The 18,135-nt window shown below is 38.8% G+C and overlaps 1 protein-coding gene and 1 pseudogene across 2 annotated transcripts in view; one reads left to right on the forward strand and one right to left on the reverse strand.

Moving 5' to 3' along the window:
* The window catches only part of DCX (doublecortin), a 137,979-nt gene extending 135,133 nt beyond the window's left edge, over nucleotides 1-2,846 (reverse strand). Inside the window, exons 1-2 of one of the 2 annotated variants that reach the window (XM_066357379.1) lie at nucleotides 2,786-2,846; nucleotides 656-1,041 (exon numbers count right to left, since the gene is read on the reverse strand). In XM_066357379.1, coding sequence (XP_066213476.1) covers nucleotides 656-1,019 — 364 coding nt within the window. In that variant the 5' untranslated portion in view covers nucleotides 1,020-1,041; nucleotides 2,786-2,846. Of the gene's footprint in view, nucleotides 1-655; nucleotides 1,101-2,785 lie in introns of those variants that run through there. The other variant, XM_066357380.1, reaches the window with a different exon arrangement.
* LOC136386065 (casein kinase II subunit alpha pseudogene) overlaps nucleotides 1-18,135 on the forward strand; it is a 190,586-nt pseudogene that overhangs the window by 49,043 nt on the left and 123,408 nt on the right.

The raw sequence follows: 18,135 nt of genomic DNA on the forward strand, positions 1-18,135 counted from the left end.
GATGATTTAAAAGGATTTAGGTACAGTGAGTCAATTCTTACTCTAACAGGAATAGTCTATTAAAATACCAGACATACCTACAGCTTTCTTTGGTATTTCTCTCAGTGACCTCAGCCTAGGGACACACCCTGAAGTGGGCTTTTTAGAAGCAACAGCTGAGCAGTGACCACTTACCTAAAAGTATAATCCTTTGTGAACATGTCCAGGAAGTCCTGCCTTTAGGATTCATATTTCCATGAGGTGCAATTCACAAATAGGCTCAGCAGCTCAAAGGATAATTGGGTATATTTTCTTTCTGTTAACCCAATCAAACTTCTTTCCTCATTTAACACCCTTAATGATTTTATGATCTGCCTTGATTGTACTATTATCAAGATCTAGAGTAAATGATACAATTCAAATTTTCCTTTGTAAACCCTGGCAGATAAGCACAATGCATTATCACCACTATGTACACTTCAAACCCAGCAGACACAGAAAGCCATAAAGAATAATGGCTAATTACTCTGTTGATGCTTATAGAATCACAAGTCTGAGCATCAACTTGGTGTTTGACAAATATAGTTCCTAATTTCTTTCAATGAAATCCAAGAAATGTAACCATAATCAATAATGCCGCCTCCCACCAAAGGCCACCACCCACTCCTTGAATTACCTTCCTCCAGTTCATCCATGCTTCCGATTTTCCTGGAGCCATCAATGGTGTAAATGTAACGTACTCCCTGAGGCAGGTTAATGTTGTCAGACAGAGATCGAGTCAGGTCAGCCAGCAAGGCATCAAAGCTGCGAAAACGGTCAGAGGACACAGCGTACACAATCCCCTTGAAGTAGCGGTCCCCATTGCGGTAGAAACGTACCTTCTTGGCTTTCTTCTCATTGCTCAGTGCCTGCAAGGTTCTGGTTCGGTAGAAGCTACAATGGGCGCTGTGAGTGGGGCTAGGCAGCCCATTCATCCGTGTGCCTCGCATGTTCCTGGATGTCTTATCTCTTTCGTCAAAATGTCCAAAATCAAGTTCCATATTTTGGTGAAACCACAGAGACCTGAGTGTTGGAGAAAAGGGTTGGGTGGAAAAAAGCAAAGAAAAAGTGGTGGGGAGAAAAAAAAAATCAAATATTAGCCGGATCCAGATCTGCAATCTGCTGCCTGTGAAAAGAACTGGTTGAAAAAAGCCCGTGACCCATCTGCTGCTTGCCCCTGAGCTGCAGGAATATTGATCTTGATAGGGAAGAAGGAGGGGCTAAGGGGGTGCTGGTGGTTGTGGGAGTTGGTGTGTGAGAGAGAGAGGCACTTTTGGCACTGTTCCAAACAGAGGAGTGGGAGGGATTTTGAACTAGCTCAACCTACTGACACTGGCTCCTATCAAATTGTAACTTCAGGCTAAATACATTAAAACTGGCATCTGTTTCCTCACACATGCTCACATGACTAACAGTTGTAAATGAATCCATAGCCTAACAAAATTCCCCTTGAAGAGAATGAAAGGAACTAGCCAAGGTTAGCATCTCTAGCTTAGGAAGCAATCTTTGCATTTCAGTAAATGACTAGGTAGAAGAGTGTTTTAATTTTCTTCCAAACTCTCTTTCCTACTCTAATGTGTACATACCACCCCCCCCCAGAATAAACTACGATTTTCCTTTAAAGGGACAGCCTCCAGGGAATAGCCAGTGTCTTTGTGCTATTCATCAAATCCTTTCCCCACCAAGCTGGTGAAGCTATTGAACATTCATAAGAAATAAGCTGGGGGAAAAAAAGGATTAGGAAAATCAGTTGTTTAACAAGTTATTGGTTCTGTTCCCTCTGGTACCATTTTATCACAAAATCCTTTCCATTTTTTTTAGATGCTTTATCCCCTTCCCACTGATGCAACCCCGCCTCTTAATGAAATAATTTAATTGTTGAATGATTCTCAAATGAGTCCCTGAACAGCATATGAGGCCTTTAGAATCAAGCACACTTTCATTGTTCTATATTTCCACCCTGACTGAAGGGCATTTTGCCCTCACAGCAAGCAATTCACCCCACACTTGTCTATTGCTCAGGTGTGTTACCAGAGGAAAAATAGGGTTATCTGTCATATTTGCTTTCCCTCCTTCTGCTGAACCCCCCCCCAAAAGAAAAGAAAACAAAGAAAGAAAAAAGGAAAAAAGATAGAAAGAAAAATAGAAACATAATATCAAATACAACTGAAGTCTCAAATGCTAGCAAAGGTAGTGACAGTTTAGGAAATAGACTATTAACATGCATCTCACAGATGGGGATAAAGAGACTCACAAAGGAAGCAGGACTCAGCTGGTACACACTGCGATATTTGTAAAGGACCAGGAGGACAGGAGATAAAGGAGGACTGTTTCCTAGCAGGTTTGGCAGGCTTCGTCTCCCTTTACTTCCAATGTCACCATGACCTGTGCTGAGCTCAGCATTGTCTCTGTCAGACAACCTGCAGTGGTAAGAGACCCCAGCTCCTCAAGACAAGTAGCAATCATTTCCCCAGGCATGCCAGTAATGCTTGGCTTTGCTCTAGTGTCAGGGATGGTATTATCCTAAATCAACATCACAGTGAAAACAAAGAAACATCAAACTCACTTTTCCAAAGGAAAATTCCTGGTAGAAGCTTAGGAAAAAATCCGAGAATAAGACAGAGAGAAAAAAGGAGAAGGAGAAAGACAAGAAAGGAGAGAGAGAGAGAGAAAGAGAGAGAGAGAGAGAGAGATAACTTTGTCTTGTGTTTTTCCCATTTGACATCTGTTACATTCTGCCTGAAAATGACTTGAAAGCCCCACTCACCGGTTGTCTGCTGGTTGGGTGGAGATGCTGAGAGAAAGGAAACCAATCTCTCTATGCCTTTGTTGTCTGAGCTCCAAGCAAGAAATTCCTGCCAGGGTGGATAGATGCCTTCTAGGTCCTAGTGCCTTGTCCAGCATCTCCCCTATACTAAGGCTTAGTGAATCCCCCCAACCTCCTATGATTAATTACATGGTGGTTGTTGTTGTTTTTTTTTCTTTCAATTCACAGCCTGCATTAACAGCTAGAAAGGTTTCATTTATAACCAACAGGAAATTGCAGGATAGCAAAAAGATTGCACAGGCACATTTAGAATGCTCTAATGAGCAATGTGCTGGCCTTTTCTTTTAGGGAACTGGCAATTTCACTTGGCCAAAACCTTGACTTAATCTTCCTGGAGGCTGCACTCAGTGAAACCAGGCTTCATAGAAAGTGTTGCTCTTTCCCTTTCACTTTCTTGACAGAAAACAATCAAATCAGCAAATTATTTAAGGAATTTTAATTCATGCATCCAACAATAAGGTGTTTTTAAAATGAGGACCAAAAAGTAAGAAACTGACAAGACAAGGAAGAAGACTTCCAGAATTTCACAGAGGATGGAGTTCAAAAAGGACACCAAGACCTTTTACCTTCCTGTAACAATTTGGTTAATGGGATCTGCAACACTTACTTTGGAGAGTTTGAAAATTCAGATCCAACCCAGAGAACTTCTACATGAACTGAGTCTGATGACTACAAGACAAATATTAACTGTTTTCTTTCCAAGCTGTCTATTTGTTACTAATTGTCTTCTTTATATCAAATATGTTATAAGCACCCAAATTTAATTCATTAAATTTAGCCAAACTATAAGACAAAAGACAAGAAAGGTGAGAGTCTAAAAAAGGAGTGAGCTACCATTTTCACAACTAAGGCTACATATATTAATATTTAACATAAAACTATTATGGTTCCATTTTTACTTGGCTTCCAGGAAGCTCAGAGTGATTAGCATACTCAGTAATTATCTTATATCTGTTTCCAAGTACAATTAACCCTCTCTTTTATATATAGCTGTTGATGATTTGTAACTAAGCACTTCTTTTACATGTGTTTTACTGCAAGCTATCTCAAAATGGGATTAAAAAATATGATTTTATTTCTCTGGAAGGTGTTGGCTCAGCAAAGCCTAAAGTATCTATCTTAGCTGGATGGTCAACTTCAAGTGTACAGCCTGCATAGTAAAGTCCTCCTTGCTGCTGCTTTCCTGGTTTCTAAATAAGTCCTGAGGGGACTGCATCTGTCTCTCCTGTTCTCTTCCATTTGTTTCTGTCTTACATCGTGGCCACCTCTTTGAAAAACCAGGATTATTCTAGTCAGGGGCACAGAAATACCAAGAAATGAGAACAGGGTAATATGGAAATTCTAACCAATGGTTGCAACTTCTTGTTCAGCAAGGCCATTATCTTAAATTTTTTTCTTGCATATCATAAGCATTCTGTAAATATAAGCAATTTATTTCACATCAAAACTAAAAATCATTTTCTTTCTAGTGGGGATATAAGAATACAACAGATTTTAAAATTTAAATGTAAAAGATTTGTAATAGGTTTTAGAAGAAATTTCATAATAATGTAAGATTTAGAACACTACTGTGGAAGCTGCAAAATGTTTTTAAGAGATAGTCTAGGCCCTGGCCGGTTGGCTCAGTGGTAGAGCGTTGGCCTGGCATGCGGAAGTCCCAGGTTCGATTCCCAGCCAGGGCACACAGGAGAGGCACCGATCTGCTTCTCCACCCCTCCCCCTCTCCTTCCTCTCTTTCTCTTCCCCTCCCGCAGCCAGGGCTCCATTGGAGCAAAGATGGCCTGGGCGCTGGGGATGGCTCTGTGGCCTCTGCCTTGGGTGCTAGAATGGCTCTGGTTGCAGCAGAGCAATGCCCCCCGGATGGGCAGAGCATCACCCCCTGGTGGGCGTGCCGGGTGGATCCTGGTCGGGTGCATGCGGGAGTCTGTCTGACTGCCTCCCCATTTCCAGCTTCAGAAAAATACAAAAAAAAAGAGATAGTCTAAGCGCTGACCAGTTGGCTCAGAGGTAGAGCATCGGCCTGGCATGTGGAAGTCCTGAGTTTAATTCCAGTTAGGGTACATAAGGGAAGCTACCATCTGCTTCTTTACTCTTCCACCCTTCTCTCTCTCTCTTCTCTCCCCCTCCCACAGACTTGGCTTATTTGAACAAGTTGGCCCGGATGCTGAATATGGCACCAAGTCCTTGCCTCAGGTGCTAAAATAGCTGGGTTGCCAAACAACAGAGCAACGGCCATAGTTCGGCAGAGCATCTCCCAGTGGAGGGCTTGCTGGGTGGATGATCCCAGTTGGGGTGCATGCAGGAGTCTGTCTCTCTGCCTCCCTGCTTCTCACTTAAGAAAAAAAATTAAAAGAAGATAATCTAAAATAGATTACTTTGTTTGCTTTACATATACCAGAGAGTAAAGGGGAAAAAAAACCCCAATTTTTTCCAGTGTGAGGTATGTGGATGTTAATAGGTATTCTTTAAAAACAGGAGAAAGGTTCTGTGATGAAAATGTTTCAAAAGTGATGGACTACACAAAATTTGTTTTCTTTATCATGAAATTTCTCAGGGCCTTTAATATATCTGTATTAGTTATTGTGAAACATCTGTTATTGTGAGTATTAAGTTAGTAAATATATGTAAAGTGCTTAGGACAAAACCTGGTATGTAGTATGTATAAATATTAGCATTATTATCCCCCAAATATTTATATGCCAACTCCCACACTTCTTTCAAGTCTTTGTCCACATATCAACTTCTTAATATGACCAACCTAGAGCACCTTATTTAAAGTTGCCATCATCCCTCCCAACTCAACACTCCCAATTTCCTTTATACTCCTTAGTTTTTTCATAACATTTGTCATTTTCCAACATACATAATATACCTATTTATTTATTATGTTTATTATGTATTTCCCCAAGGCAGAATACAAACTCTACAAGAAATATTCTAACAGATGTAATAAAATATAATTTACAATACCATTAGTAATACTTTTATTTAATACTGTATTCAAAGTGCCTAGAACAATGTTTAGAAAACAGTGTTATATATATATATATATATATATATATATATATATATATATATATATATATATATAGTTTTTTAATTGGATAGAGTAAGAAAAGCATGGAATATTTAATAGTTGGTATTAGGATATTAGGACAATTAACTTTTAAATGGAAAAAATTGAATTAGATCTTTACCTCATACCATACATAAAAATAAACTCCAAATGTTTTAAAAACCTGATTATAAAAAACAGAACTTTAAAATTATTAGAATAAAATCTAAGAGAACCTCTTTAAATCTTTCTGAAAAAAAAGACTTTTTTAACCAAGATGCAAAAAGCAGAAATCGTATAGAAAAATATTGGTAAATTTGATTATAGGTACATGAAAATTTAAAGCCTCTAAATGCCAAATATAGCATCAAAACATTAAAAGATAAGTAATAGACTAAGAAAAAGTATTTGAATCTTATACACTGATGAAGAATTAATGTCTTGATATATATGATATATATATATATAAATACTATAAAGTTTTACCATATCAATATTAAAAAGGCTAAACTCCATTAAAAATGAGTAAACAATAATATGTTCATGCTGTTCATTGAAGTGAAAACCCAACTGGCCAATAAAAATTTGAAAATACACTTAACCTTTTATTTAGGGAAAGTAAAGTTAAAATGGAAGTTACATATTTCACAACTATTAGGTTGATAGAAATTTTAAAGTATGGCACACCACATATAAGCAAAGATGAAAAGCAGCTGGAAATTTCATACAAGGATGAAAGAAACATAAATTGGCTCAATTTTGCAGACTAGTTTTTGGTAGTAGCTAGTAAAGTTGAAAATGTATATCAACATATGACCCTGAAATTTTATTTTTAGATATCCATCCTAGGGAAATTCTTATACATGTGTTCAAGGAAAGAGCTACAAGGATATTCATAAAACAATTATTTTAAATGTTGAAAATAAAAACAAGCCTAATTCTCATCATTGGGATGTGAATTTGATTAGTGGTTATTCATACATAAAATGTTATATAAAATAAATGAGTGCTATGTATAAGTGGTGGTGCACTGATTTCTGTGCATCTGTAAGCTTTTATTTATCTGGAAATAAAATGTCCAAGAGTGCAATTGCTGAGTAATATCAAAACTGCACATTTAGTTTTGTAAGAAGCTTCTAAATTGTTTTGCAGAATGGCTTGATGTGTGGGAGTACTACCACCAATGATTGAGAGATCCAAGGTCTATGCACCCTCACCAGCATTTGTTATTTTTATTTATCCATTCTAATAGGTATGTAATAATATCCCTTTGTAGTTTTAATTTTTATTTCCTTAATGTGTAATGATAGTGAGCGTCTTTTCACATTCCTACTTGATAACTGTATATCTTTCTTGGTGAGATGACTGCACTTTTTGCCCATTTTCTGATTGTATTTGCTAGCTGTTGTTTATCTTTCTTTGGTGAAATGAAGCTAACTTTTGCCTGTTTTCTTTTTTTAAATTTTATTATTATTTTTAATTAAGTTTGTTGGGGTGACACTGGTTGCTCATTTTCTAATTGGATTGTCTGTTTTTTAATGTTTAGCTTTGAGAGTTCATTATGCATTCTAGATGAGCCTTTTGTCAGATATGTAGTTTTCAAATGTTCTCTCAATCTGTAGTTTGTATTTTCATCCTCTTAACATGGTCTTTTATAGAGCAAAACTTTTTAATTTGTTGTTTTTATAGATTGTGCTTTTGGTGTCATGTCTGAAAACACTTCATAAAGTGTAGGTCTTGAAGTTTTCTCCTATGTTATATTCTAAAAGCTTTATAGATGTATACTTTACATTTAAATCTATAATCTTTTATAAATTAATTTTTGCATAAGGTATAAGGTTAAGATTGTACCTTTTGTTTGTCTATAGATATAAAATTGCTCCAGCAACATTTATTGAAAAGGTCATATTTCTCCCACTGATTTATTTTTTAACATTTGTCAAAAGTCAATGGGGCTCTTTTCTCTGTGACCTGACTGACTCCAGTAAGCACCTTGAGAGCTCCCGTGAGGGGTGCTGTGTTCTCCCCAGGCAACTTCTTTACTTCCCAAGAACCAAAATGCTAGGATAAAAGATGGCAACAAAGTGGGTGGAAGCTACATTCACCTCCTCTCAGGAACAGATTGGAATTACCACTAAATTATAGAATGATCATCCTGAATAACCACCTAAAGACTAGCTGAAGTCTTACAACCACAATGAGACTAGTAGGAAGGCAGAGATGTGAAAAGGGCTGTCCCTGTTCCCATAGGCAGCAGCTGAAGTTCCAGAAGGATATTTCAGCTGTTGGGGGGGGGAAGTTCCCCCTGAGAAGTGTGGGGTCTAAACCTCAAGCCAGTTTCTACAACTCAGAGCACTAGAGATGGAAAGAGGTGTCCATGTACCATCTGGCTGTAAAAAGCAGTAGGATTTGTCTGCCATGGAGAGGTAGAAGTCCACTAAAGACACAGGCACCTTCTTAAAGGGTCAAAGCTCAAGATTTTGTTCATAGTCACTCAGTCTGGGATCCAAAAGAGGGAGGACAGAGCAAACTAGAGTCACATGAGGAGAGTCTGGGGTTTGTGGTCTGGGGAGAGAGAAGGAGAAACAGCCACTATGTCTGCTATGCAGTATCATTTTTCCACACCACAAACATCTTTCTTCAGTGGAGCAATCCCCTCTGTGTGGCATCAGCCTAGGAAAAAGCATTAGCTCCACCATGCAGACTCCTGTTTTCCCCAACCTGTGAAGATTATGCCCTGCAGAGGAGTACAACAAGAGGCTCTTCCAGTGACTGAGTCTAGTAGGCAGCTGGCCTAATAGGAAGAGGAAGGCAAGCATAGATCTCGGGATGCCTTGTGACTTTTTCTGACATGGTCCCAGAGTTCAGTGCTGCTTAAAGTCAGCTTTGGTGCACAGCTTCATCCTTCCTGCATGCACCCAGGCCCAGCAGAGACAGTCACAAACAGTGGATTGCTTATAGCTCTAACCTAGTGACGGAAACAGACATACAAGTTCAGGAAGAGCAGAAAGCCCCAAACAAGATGAACCCAAAGAGGCCTACATGAAGACATATTAAAAGTAAAATGCAAAAAGTTAAAGATAAAGAGATAATTTTAAAACAACAAGAGAAAAACAGTTATTTACGTACAAGGGAGCTCCCATAAGACTGTCAGGTGATTTCTCAACAGAAACTTTGCAGGCTAGAAGGGATTGGCAAGAAATATTCAAAGTGATAAAAAGCAAGGTCTTAAAGCCACGATTACTCTACCTAGCTAAGCTATTATATAGAATTAAAGCATAGGTAGAGATTGCCAGACAAAGAAAAGCAAAAGGAGTTCATCACCACCAAACTAGTATTATATGAAACGTTAAAGGGCCTTCTTTAAGAACAAGTAACAGAAAAAAAGATAAAATATGAACAATAAAATAGCAATGATTACATATCTATCAACAGATGAATTAAAAAAGTAGCCTGGTTACTGATGGTACAGTAGATAGAGCTTTGACCTGGGATGCTGAGGTCCCAAATTCAAAACCCTGATGTCACTGGCATGACTGCAGGCTCACCAGCTTGAGTGTGGTATCATCAACATGATCCCATAGTTACTGGCTTGAAGCTGAAGGTTGATGCTTGAGGTCAAGGTCACTGTTTTGAGCAAGGGGTCATGGCTCAGCTGAAGATCCCTGGTCAAGGTACATGAGAAACATCCAATGAGCAACTGAAAAGTGCTGCACCTATGAATTGATGCTTCTCATCTCTCTCTCTTCCTGTCTCTAAATAAATAAATAAATAAATAAATAAATAAATAAATAAATCAGAATAGAAACAGATTCATAGATACAGAGAACATTTTGATAGTTACCAGATGGGAGGAGGTTTGGGTAGATGGTGAAAAAGGTAAAAGGATTAAGAAGTACAAATTAGTTGTTACAGAATATTTATGGGGATATGAAGTACAGCATATGAAATATAGTCTATAATATTTTAATTATTATGTATGGTGTCACATGAGTGTGAGATTTATCAGGATGATCACTTAAGTTATGTGATGTCTAATTACTGTTGCATATATCGGAAACTAATAAAATATTGTACATCAACTATAACTAAAAATTAAAAATTATTTAAAAAGGAAAACAACAGCTAAATCTATTCCGTCTATTCTCTGAAACAGGCTGCATAAACAGAGTAACAATATAAAGAGAAATATCTCAACTACAGAAAGACATTTAAACAAACCAAATACCACAAAATGAAGACAATGAACTCAACAAATAAAAGGATTTTCATCAGAGAAATAGAGTAAATAATGTTCTCAGAACATGAATATAAATATATAACCTCAGAATGATAAAAAAAATAATACATTCGTGGGAGAACAAGTAATAATAAAACAATCATAAGTAAATATTAAAAATTAGATTTAAAAAATAACTAACAGGTTAAATTAAAATGCCAATAAATAGATGGATTGAATGAAGATTTATGATGGATACAAACAAATTAAATCAGTGACCTGGAGAACTGGACTGAAGAATCTCCTAGGATAGAGGGATGGAAAGTAGGAAGGAAAGGTGAGAGGCACAAAAAATAGATCAACCAAGACATTTTCACATTTATGTCATAGCAGTTCCATTGAGTAAAAAATGAAGAGAATGGATAGGAACCAATATTTGAAGAATAAATACCAAAACAAATGAAGAAACAAACTATACCTAGACACAACATGGTAAAATTTTAGAGCATCAAGGATAATAAGAAAATACTAAAAACTTTCAACAAGAAAATGAAGACTACTTACAGTGAAACAAGACATCAGACTTCCCATAAGCAACATCAAATTCAGGAAAGCGGTAGAGGAATAGCTTCAAACTGTTGAGTGAAAATGATGTTGAACCTTGGATTTAATACCAAGGCAAGCTATTATATAAGTGGAAAGGAGAAATAAAGGTATTTTGGACATATAAGAACCCAGAAACTTTACTACCTCAAAAAGAATTATTAGAGTATATACTTCAGCAAAGTAATAATAATTTTTGGAAAGCAATCATGTTAAGGAAATAATACTTAATCATTCATGTATTACTTATGTAATTAAAAATTAATTTTAAAAATATGAGATGTTACCTATCTTCCACCTTTATTTTTTTTACAGAGACAGGGAGAGAGTCAGAGAGAGATAGACAGACAAGAACAAAGAGAGATGAGAAGCATCAATCATCAGTTTTTTGTTGTGACACCTTAGTTGTTCATTGATTGCTTTCTCATATGTGCCTTGACTGTGGGCCTACAGCAGACCAAGTAACCCCTTGCTTAAGCCAGCGACCTTGGGTCCAAGCTGGTGAGCCTTGCTCAAGCCAGATGAGCCCAAGCTCAAGCTGGTGACCTTGGAGTCTTGAACCTGGGTCTTCCACATCCCAGTCCAATGCTCTATCCACTGAGCCACCACCTGGTCAGCCTATCTTCCATCTTAAAGAAAGTATAGCAAGTGTAAGGTCAGTGAAAGGTGTTACCCAGAAAAAAACACAAATACCATATGATTTCACTTATATGTGGAATCTAAAGAACAAACTAAATAAACAAACAAAATAGAAACAGACTCAGATACAAAGATCAGGCTGATAGTTGCCAGAGGGAGGAAGATTAGGGAGCCAGGTGAAAAAGGTATAGGGAATAAGAAGTACAAATTGGTAGTCACAAAATAGTCATAAGAATGTAAAGTACAGCACAGGGAATATAGTCAGTAATATTGTAAGAACTATGTATGGTGCCCAGTAGGTACTGGAAATATTAGGGGGAACACTTGATACAGCATATGATTGTCTAATCACTGTGATGTACACCTGAAACTAATACAAAATAATACTGTAAATTGTAATTAAAATGCAAAAATAAAAAGGTTTTACCCATAAATTTTGCTTGTAACAGGAAAAACATTGTGTTCTTATTATACATCAACAAAGGAAATGTGAATACTTATTTAGTTGTGTTTGGTTTTCTTTTTAAGTTTAGAAAAGCATGAGAGTCTTCTAAACTTGCTTGTGGTCACTAGCCCAGGAAACAACTTCTAGAAAGTACCTGCTCACCTATTTATTGCCATTCCCAAGGACCATTCCTGTTTTAAAATATTCTTGTATGGAGCAAAGTGAAAGAAGGCAGAAAAATAACATTCACAATAGAACACTCAAAACATTTCATTTCACAAAATATTTCCTGAGCTTCTGCTACGTGTCAGTCTCTGAGTTAGGCACTGAGGGGTGCAATGATGAAACAACAAACAAAGAGGAAGTAGAAGATCCTGTTCTTTGAAGAGTAGGCACTCCTGAATGAGTCCTTCAGAAAAGAGGGAAGCTTTTGGATGAAGCTACTAAGTCAAGGACATTGGTGAGAAACAGACCCAAACTGATGTTTTAGGAAGCTCAGGAGAGTAGGGAGTACAGGAGGACTTTGTACCTTGAAAATTGGAAAGCAGACCAAGAGAAGCTAGTGCAATAATTACAGGCATTTCATGAAAGTGTCCTTAGGGAAGTTGGGTGGGATAAACATAGGAAATTTCAGTAAGGTATCGATAATCAAATCTTAGAGATGTTATCTTTTGTTGCACATTGAAACTATAGTTCTTATTCAAGAAGCCATGTGACACTTTAAAGAGTGTAGATTTTAATAGCATGACCCCAAACAAGTTACTTAATCTTCAGTTTACTCAGCTATAAAATGCAGAAAATAATAGGGCCAACCCTGTCAGAATTAGTAAGAATTAGATAAAATAATGAATACAAACATCTGGGCCCATCGCTGGTGATAGTAAATAATATATATTATTCATACTTAAAAATTACTCTACAGATATGTTATTGTGTGTATCTCACCTATTCTAGTTACTATGGTTGCATAACTAATTACTCCCAAACTTAGAGGCATAAAGAAATTATTATGCTTATGATTTCTGTGAGTCGGGAATTTGACAAAGCCCAATGAAGATGGCATGTTTCTGCTCCATAATATCTGAGTTCCCAACCAGAATACTCAAAGCACTAAGCGAGTTTACTCACATGTCTGGTGGTTGATGTTGGCTATCAGCTAGGGCCTCATTTCCCCTTCATATTGAGTCTCTACGCAGTCTTTCAACTTGGGTTAGTATGCATTATATCACAGCATGATGACTAGCTTTCAGAGATCAAATGTGTCAAAGAAGCTATATCCTTTTTTCTTTTTAAGTGAGAGGAGGGAAGATAGAGAGACAGACACTAGCATGCACCCCATCCGGGATCTACCTGCAACTCCCATCTGGGGTCGATGCTCAAATCAGATGAGCTATCCTCAGCATCTGAGGCTGTCACTTGGACCAACTGAGCTAACTGCAGCACTGGGGCCTATGCTAGAACCAAATGAGCCACTGGCTGCAAGAAGGGAAGAGAGAGTGAAGGGGGAGAGGGAGGGAGAGAGAGTAGATGGTTTCTTCTCTTGTGTGTCCTGACCAGACATCAAATCCAGGATATCTGCATGCTAGGCAGACTCTCTATCTGCTGAGCCAACCAGCCAATGACAAAGAAGCTGTATCTTAATTATGACCTAGCTTCCAAGGTAGTATATCATCACTTTTATTGTATGTAATTAAATGGAGTAGTCATAAGCTCATATCTAGATTTTAGGGGAGGAAACATAGAGCTCACCCTAGAGTGGGAGAAATATTTTTTTAATAAATAAATTTTTATTAATTTTAATAGGGTGACATAAATAAATCAGGGTACATATATTCAAAGAAAACATGTCCAGGTTACCTTGTCATTCAATTCTCTTGCATACCCATCACCCAAAGTCAGATTGTCCTCTGTCACCTTCTATCTAGTTTTCTTTGTGCCCCTCCCCTTCACCCTCCACCTCTCCCTCCTTCCCTCCCCCACCCCCCCATAACCACCACTCTCTTGTCCATGTCTCTTAGTCTCGTTTTTATGTCCCACCAATGTATGGAATCCTGCAGTTCTTGTTTTTCTCTGATTTACCTAAAAGCTGGTATTTCACTCCGTATAATGTTATCAAGATCCCAACATTTTGTTGTAAGTGATCTGATGTCATTTCTCATGGCTGAATAGTATACCATGGTGTATATGTGCCACATCTTCTTTATCCAGTCTTATACTTTTTTTTACAGTGATTAAAGCCTTTAAGCAAACTCTTGGCCAATACAGCAAGAGTCCATAAAAGAGTAGTGTCCTTAACATGTTCACCAAGTCCAAGTTGGCCCAAACACCATGCCAAATCCCTGAAAAATGCAACCAGACCCCAGTTCAGTCTGTTAGGAGCTGTCACTAGGAGCAGGAGTCCTGGACAAGTCCACCTCCAGGGAAAGTTCGCAGGGCACTGGAATTGTTGTCACAATTCTATACTTTGCAGCTCACATCCAAGTCCCAATGACCGCTGCTTCTAGCTGGTAATGATTCAGGTAGACTGAAAAAGCCATCTGAAGCATGTGTGGAGATGGAGCCTCTGTTCTCCTCTGCCTGGAGAGATGAGACCAGGTTGCTTTTCCCTGGAGCTCTGAGTCTGTGGCATGGTAAAGAGAACCTTGGGATACACTAAGCTGGGTGGCAAAGGTAGATTCATAATAGAAGTTGGCAAAAGGGGGAAAGAGAGCTCTAAATTAGGAGTAGGCCCCAGCCTGAAATATGAGTGGGGCATTGAGGTAGGAGGAATAAAGGAAACACTATATATTAAACAAAACAGCAGAAAATAAGACTATCAACACCCACAACAGAGATCTTCAAGGGAAGAATAAAAAACCTGACTATTCAGGGAAGACATAGTTAAGTGGCCCTTGTGCAAATGAGATCAGTTTACCTGCTTCTTGGAAGAAATACCCTAGGCTCGTCCACAGTGTCATAGATGGGGCCGGTGGCCCTGGGCCCCTTCAGCCTTCAGTGGCAAACCCCAGCATTCTGGGCAAGGTTAGGTCATAGGTGGCTGGAGCAGGGCTGGAAGAGACTGAACCCTCCCTTAGAGGAGCGAGGGGGAAGCCTACCTTCCAGTGTCCCTGTTTCCTCACAACAGAGGCATGTAAGTCTGGCAGGCTTTAGCTCAATGACCTTCCTTTCCACTATTGAAGCAGGACCCAGATGGCATCGTATGAGATCCCTTTGGGGCATTGGAGCCTTTAAGGGCGTATCCTAAAAGCTGGTAGTTCCCCTGATCTCTATTGGGCTTTTTCTGCCTCTTGGTATCTTAAAAGCCATGCTCAGAAGATTTTGCTGAGGGGTTTGAGGATTCCCATCCACCTATATAAATCTTTTCCGTATATCTGGAGCTATTTGGAAAAAGACAAAACAGTGTTATTAGCTGGATCAAATTAAGAAGGTAGTAGTTTGCAGGAGAAAAAGATTTGTCCATCAGCATTCAAAAGAAATTAAATTTTTTTTTTAAGTAAAAAGCATGATATGGTAGACTCATAGGAGTTCCAGGATAAGACTCCCCCCTTTTAAATTTTTTTAAATTGACCTTAAAATATTTTCTGAGTACACTTTAATAATACCTTAACTTTAAAGATTGTAAGAAATACACATAATTCGAAAGGTTTGACAAAATACAGTAAATGCTTTTGCTCCATATGCAGGAGCATTGTCAGTTTAACCAGTTTAGGAAATCCAATAATAGAACAATGCATACAATGAGCTATGTTGGGCAGATAAAATATATTATGCTCACTTTGTTAAAGATGATGCTGCCCACGTGGAGGCCGTTGCCCAGGTGATATTAATGTGTGTCTCTGTGGGCAGGCAGAATCCCTGTAGCCTGGGGCTTGGTTTTGGGATTAAGCCTTTCCCACCCTTTTTGATGTGGGGCGGTACAATCCAATCATGCCTCAGAGAAGTGACTTTGTATTAGAGACTTCCCTATTTTGTATATTGGATTAAAGGTTGTGAAGCTACACTATAAAATGGGGGCAGAACGAGAGCTTGCTCTCTTGGTTCCTGAGATGATCAGCATGAGAGAGCAGAGGGAGCAGAGCAGAGAGTAGAAAGAGGCCAAGTGGCCAGGAGAAGCAGCCAAGATGGCGGAGTGCTGAGTGAGATGTCAGTTTGTGCAGAGTTTGTATCTGGGATAAGGAAGGAGATGGGGAACTGAGGAGAATAAGGCTGGTGAGCTAGAAACCTTTGATTCTAGGAAACTCGGATAAGTCAGTGACTTTGTGAGCACTGAATGTGACTGGGTTTTGGAGCCCAGTGTGTAGTTTTTACTTGCCTGCCGGGTGCAAGCTAGAATTAAAGAAAATGGCCTATCAGTTTTTGGCTCCGTTGTTTCTTTACCGACTGTCCGAATCCAATGCGAACCTGCATAGGCGAGAAGGCTGCTGTGATAGTGGCCCTTGCCATGGCTCCTGGCTTTACAAGCTATATCATGATTAGCAGCCTCTCCTGTTCTGACAGAGGTTACTATAAATCCAGAATAGGTATCCACTATAACGTGGACATAGGACTGTTTGCCAAATGAAGGTATATGAGTAACATCCATTTGCCAAAGTTGTCCTGGTAGGGATCCTTGAGGGTTAACTCCCAATGAAGGGGCAGATTGTAGTATAGGACCCCTTGGACAGGATTTCCCAATCTGCCATGCTGCTTCCCAAGAAAGTTGAAACTGTTTACACAGGGCTGCAGCGTTCTGGTGATGAATAGTATGAGATGGAATTGCTCTATCTGTCATGGTTGCTCCAAATAATTTTCTTTTGGGTAGCTTGCTCAACAAGGGCATTCCTAGGCCCTGGCCAGTTGGCTCAGTGGTAGAGCATTGGCCTGGCGTGCAGGGGTCCCAGGTTTGATTCCCGGCCAGGGCACACAGGAGAAGCACCCATCTTCTCCACCCCTCCCGTTCTCCTTCCTCTCTGTCTCTCTCTTCCCCTCCCACAGCCAAGGCTCCATTGGAGCAAAGTTGGCCCAGGCGCTGAGGATGGCTCTGTGGCCTCTGCCTCAGGTGCTAGAATGGCTCTGGTTGCAACAGAGCAACACCCCAGATGGGCAGAGCATTCCCCCCCGGTAGGCATGCCAGGTAGATCCCAGTCGAGTGCATGCGGGAGTCTGTCTGACTGCCTCCCCATTTCCAACTTCAGAAAAAAAAAAGAAATAAAGAAAAAAGAAAAAAAGGGCATTCCCTTGTGCTAAAGCTCCAGGGAGCATGGAGTGAGCTTGAGTATGTCCTATAAAACATGGAGCTCTATGTTGACATACAAGTCTTTAAAGAAGAAGGAGGAACTGCTGTAATAGTTCATTAGCATTTGTCCCTAAGACAGTAGTCTTTATAATGGAAACACCATAAGTAAATATTTGCTGCCTGTATATAGGTTAAAGGGAGAATATGACAAATGCTGAAAAGCCATGATAATAGCATATAATTCTAGACTCTGAGCTGATTTTAAGTTGATAGTTTCAGTATAAAGTTGTCTATTAATTTGCAAAAGTGATTTGCCATTTAGTGGAAGTTTCACAGAGCCATTGTTGTTGATCCTTTGAAAAAAGGAACAATAATTTTGAGGCTCAAAACCTATAAACTGTAAGGGTTGCCTATGCCCCTTGATAATCCAGGAGGCAACAAGATCAAAATCTGGAAGTGTATTCCATGGGCTATTAGATGGTTCAATGTGCCCAAGCTGTAGCTGCTCTTGTACCCATTGAGCAGCTGCCCTAAGTTTCTCCTGAGAAAGGGGCCTTTGGTCTACCCATACAGGATTATATGATTTCCAAGTCATTGGGTCTGCACAATGCATTATTGAGGTAGCAGGAGCTACCAAGGCCCCTAAGCTAAATTTTGATATCCTAATAAGTGGGAGGAATATTAAAGTCATTTATTAAAAAGAACACATGAGGTGAGGCATACTATTGTACTTAAAAGGAAAACACAATATTTTATATAATCCAAATTTGTAAGTTCAAAGGGCAAATGTCAGATGATATTCTAAAGCTCATTCTACCAATATACTGGTGTACTTGCTACCAATAGTATCAGCTAACATCCTTCAAAATACTTTATCCCTCAAAATTGAGAATACATAAGGAGACATGAACATTCAATGAGGTAAAGATAGTTTATTCAATAAATAGTGTTGGAGAAATTGGACAGATATATGAAATAAAAAAAAAAACTAGACCACCTTCTTACAACATATACAAGAATAAACTCAAAATGGATTAAAGATATAAATGCAAGACAAAATCATAAAACTCCTAGAATAAAAAGGGCAGTAAAATCTTGGACATTTCTCTTAGTA

This window comes from Saccopteryx leptura, chromosome X (assembly GCF_036850995.1).
Source record: "Saccopteryx leptura isolate mSacLep1 chromosome X, mSacLep1_pri_phased_curated, whole genome shotgun sequence".
Taxonomy (NCBI): Eukaryota; Metazoa; Chordata; class Mammalia; order Chiroptera; family Emballonuridae; genus Saccopteryx; species Saccopteryx leptura.